A 4,019-nucleotide genomic window follows, 5' to 3' on the forward strand; every position below is an offset into this window, starting at 1 on the left:
GGCTTATTAGGATTAACACAAGTCAATGTTCAAATTCATTTAATGAAAACAAACTGACTTCTGTAGATTGTAAGATTTTTTTCTCTGATCCCGACCACGGGTGAATTTTTGAGTCATTCTCCCAGGTTTTAGGAATGATACTAGAAAAATATGAACAGGTGACTTGATAACACATCATCCAACCATATTTAAATCTTGCCCGTGGATTTAGACGTGGGCAGCCTGAGTTATGGAGTGTTTTCATTAAAGTTTCTCTCCTCTCTAAAGGATGTGCACAGTTACCTAGTGATTAAACAGCTTGGGTGATGGAGACCCTTAGGCTTTGAATTCTTATGAAAATAAAGCATTATTATTTAAATCACAAACTTAACTTCAGATTCCTTCTTATGCTTTGTACAAGGGCTGGGGTTCAATGTGTTTTTAAAACAGATTACTTTCAATGCCAAGGTTTTCTCTACTGAATTTACAAAAGCAATCATTGTTAGATTTTTTAAGTTAGTTCCCTGCTCTGTCCCAAGCACTAGAACAGTTCCTGGCTCACTCAGTAAATCTTGTTTCAGTGATTGAATGCATAAGCTGGATTGTCCCCAATGGCTTTGAACATTCTCTAAAAATACTGAATGCCATACACTCAGGTATTAGGTAAATATTTCTTTATTAAATGATTAATTCCATAAATAAATTCTTTTCACTGAATATAAAATTAAAATCATTTACAAATTATTCCAGTATTACATTTCCCCTCCCTCCCTAAAAGCTACATTTTGATAAATAAAAACATTCAGTCTTAAAACACCTGATTTCTGTTTGCAATTTAGAGTGCAGATAGCTGCCTCTCATGGACACTCACAGAGTGTCACCTTCAGAAAGGGACGGACCCCCTTCCCATTTACTTCTGTCAAAGGATGAAGGTTTCAACTGTCCAACTAATCTTAATTACCTTTTACAACTGTAAAACCGAAAGGAAAAAAGCCTAGAGAAAAATATGCTTACCAAATAATTTACAAACAGAAAACAGAACGTCAACACCACAAGCTCCAAAATGAAGCGGTAACGTGTGCTCCAATACTATGAAGCGAAGTATTCTCCAATCGCAGCTGCATTAGTGTCCATGTGCACCGGCACACCTGGCAGTTTCCAAATACCTTACTACTACTCAAGAATGAGCAATGCCTCCCTTCTACCATAAGTCCCTTGACCCCGCCGCCCCCACCCATGCCTCTGTGATTCTGACACTCTCTCCCCACTTTGTCCACCCTTATGCTGGAAGCCCGAGTTGCATTTAGTCCCTAAACTTGTGAATGTCATTGAACAGCCTGTAGAAGGGGAAGGCAGCCTCGTTGGCATGCGGGCAGTTGTAGTTGCATCTGCAGGACTGTATCATCATGACATTCTTGGAAAACATTTCACCGTCTTCGCAGCGGAACCGCATCTTCACAGTCCTGGTCTGCTGAGGCGTGCAGCAGCGGCCGTCCACGCAGGAACCGCAGTACTTGGGCCGGTATTTCTTCACACTCGAACATCCAGCGTAAGTAAAGTGAACCGGTTCGGGGGACTTCTTGGTCTTGCTGCATTTCTTGCCCTTCTGTAAGAAAAGAGAAGGGAAGTTAGTGTTTTCTCTTTCTTGGAAGAGAAGGTCCCTTCTCACCCAGTCTACACCCAGGGGACTAGTCTACAGCACAGCACCGCAGGCACTTACTTTCAGGCTGCTGTACACCGGCTGTCCACAAGGCCGCACTTCACAAATCCGGGTTTCTTTCACCAGGCGGCATTCAGGGTTGTCATTGGTAACGCGTGTGGAGATACCAGTTCCACAGGTCTTTGAGCACTGGGACCATGAAGTTGTTTGGACGATACATTTCTGGCCGTGTGAAGAAGGGTTGTAAAGAATGCGAGGTTCCATTCCAAAAACTAGACAGACAAAACAAGAGGGAAGAGTTCTCAGAGACATAGGGACACAAACAAATTCAAGTTCTCATTTCTCTAAAGCTTCAGACTAGGCATAGGGTTCAGTGCAAGGTCGCAGTCTTAACTTACCGGGGAGCCGCTTCAAGAAGCCGCTTTTTCCAACTGCAATTAATTCATTGTTTCTCGTTAACTCCACCTCCGAGTCATCGAAGGCCAGCTCCTTGCCCTGGAGGCCCTCCCCGTCGTCCATAGGGTCCTTGGCACTGTCGTCGTCGCAGACCCACTCCTCACAGCACTGCCCGGTAACTTTGACCAGCCGGAGGTTGGGGCAGCCCAAGTTGGGGAGAGAGAGTTCTTGGGGGCACAGAGGAATGCAGCCCACGGCGCCGTCGATACATGTGCACTGATGTTTACAGTTGGGCTGGAAACTTTCCCCATTCTGGTAGATTCTGGAGTTATATTCACAGGGTCTGCCCTCCGACTGAGCTGCAAAGAGCACCGAAAAAGAAAGGAAGGGGTGGATAAAGGTAAGATTCCGAACTACGGCCTGAAACTCATACATATTTTCTGCTGCTTAATTCAATTTATGGTAAAGTTTCCTACAATTCCCCGGAGACTCCAGGCCAGAACAATAAGTTAGTCAGGAATCACTTTTCCGTATGCGCTTTTCGTTGGGCCCAGACACACTGAATTGCATTCCAGACTGCTGAAATCATGTGCCTTTCTGCCAAGCTACCAACAACAAAGCATCACCATACATGGTCTCAAAATTACTAAACTTCTGGACTTCGGGGACTATTCTTTTTTTTAAAAGGGGCCAAACCGCAAGCCTCTTACCTCTGCAGATCCCCTTCAGAGCGGTGGAGTTGGCGCCGAAGTTGCATTCCAGCCCCTTGGTGTGGTCGCAGGGCTGCGTTTTGCTGCAGTCCTCGTTGAGCTGCTTGGCGCAGACCTTACAGCAGCCGCAGGCGTCCCGGACCAGCCCGACTCCCGGGGCGCACTTGGGAGCCTCCAGGGGGCAGTGGCAGGCGGTGGGGCAGGTGGAGAGAGCCTGGAAGGGGGTGAGGAAACGCGTGAGGCTCCGCGGGGTACGCAGGAGAGGCGCCCCAGGAAGGGACGAGGGTGTCTGACCCGGGCGGCAGGAGACGGGGGTTTCTGATCCCGTCCAGCCCGGCCGTCCTGGGCAGCGGCGAACGCCAGGAGGCCCCCGGCAGGTCTTCAGGGCGGGATTAAAGAAAGAGCTATCCCGAAACACCCCCAACCCCCGAACTTTGGAGTCTAGCTTTTCCAACCGCGGGTCGTCCGGGGAAAGGGGAAGGGGCTGTGAGAACGGAAGGGGAAGCGGTGGCCTAAGAACTCACCAGCCTGGCCAAGTGGAGAAGGGTGACGGCGAGGGCGAGCGTCCTGGCGGTGCGGGAGCTCATCGTGGCGCGCAGGAGTGGTCCCGGCTAGCGCGGAGGCAAAGACGCCAACACACCAGAGCGCAGCGGACGAGCCGGTGCGGCTGGAGTAGTGGGCCGGGCGGCGGGGAGGCGAGGGCCGGGGCGGCGAGCGGTTTGCGGGCGTCCTTCTTCCGAGGTCCTGGCCGAGGAGTAGCGGAGGACGCGGGTGCTGCTCGGGGGCGCTCTCGCTCGCGGTCTGCCCCAGCGCCCAGAGCCCGCCTTTTATACCGGCCGGTCGCGGCGCCGCGTGTTTCAGTGACGTCGGCTCTGTCTGTGCGTTCCAGAATTCTCAAACATCTCAGGAATGCTGGTTGGCGCGGGCTCCTGCCAAGCGCCTCCCCTGGCTCCGTTGCACTTTTTTTTTTTTGTCCTGGACCCGTCAAGAAAACAATCTTCCTTTTTTTCCACTTTAAATAACGACTTCTATTGGGGAGGGCTCTTCTTGGCGTGATGATGGTGATGGTGGTGGAAGGGCTGAGGGGGGCGAGTTCAGAACTTTGCCTGGACTGGGAGGGTGGGAGGACCTGGAGGGAGGGATAAAAGTCGTTTTGTTTGGTGATGCCGAGTTGACCCCGCAGCCTTGGAAGCCCTCACCCGGGAAGGCAGCGAGCTGTTTGCCTGTTTACAGCGAAGGTGAGAATCAAGTTATCTATTGAGAAAGGCGAACGA

General features: G+C 50.5%; 1 protein-coding gene across 1 annotated transcript; it reads right to left on the reverse strand.

Annotated features, from left to right (window-relative positions):
• Positions 1–636: 636 nt before the first annotated feature.
• On the reverse strand, positions 637–3,770 carry CCN1 (cellular communication network factor 1). The gene is made up of 5 exons (XM_027536674.1): positions 3,270–3,770; positions 2,746–2,959; positions 2,038–2,394; positions 1,700–1,911; positions 637–1,585 (listed from the first exon to the last, which is right to left on the reverse strand). The coding sequence occupies exons 1-5, from the start codon at positions 3,330–3,332 to the stop codon at positions 1,283–1,285; spliced, it is 1,149 nt and encodes a 382-aa protein (XP_027392475.1). The 5' UTR covers positions 3,333–3,770; the 3' UTR covers positions 637–1,282.
• Between the last annotated feature and the right edge of the window lie 249 nt (positions 3,771–4,019).

This window comes from Bos indicus x Bos taurus, chromosome 3, assembly GCF_003369695.1.
Source record: "Bos indicus x Bos taurus breed Angus x Brahman F1 hybrid chromosome 3, Bos_hybrid_MaternalHap_v2.0, whole genome shotgun sequence".
Classification (NCBI taxonomy): domain Eukaryota; kingdom Metazoa; phylum Chordata; class Mammalia; order Artiodactyla; family Bovidae; genus Bos; species Bos indicus x Bos taurus.

Excerpts from the sequence above, each read along its gene's own strand:
- CCN1 (XM_027536674.1), bottom strand. The coding sequence starts at position 3,332 with ATGAGCTCCCGCACCGCCAGGACGCTCGCCCTCGCCGTCACCCTTCTC. Across the intron at positions 2,960-3,269 it reads TTCTCCACTTGGCCAGGCTG|GCTCTCTCCACCTGCCCCAC; the intron begins GTGAGTTCTTAG and ends ACCCCCTTCCAG. Across the intron at positions 1,912-2,037 it reads CTTCTTGAAGCGGCTCCCCG|TTTTTGGAATGGAACCTCGC; the intron begins GTAAGTTAAGAC and ends TTGTCTGTCTAG.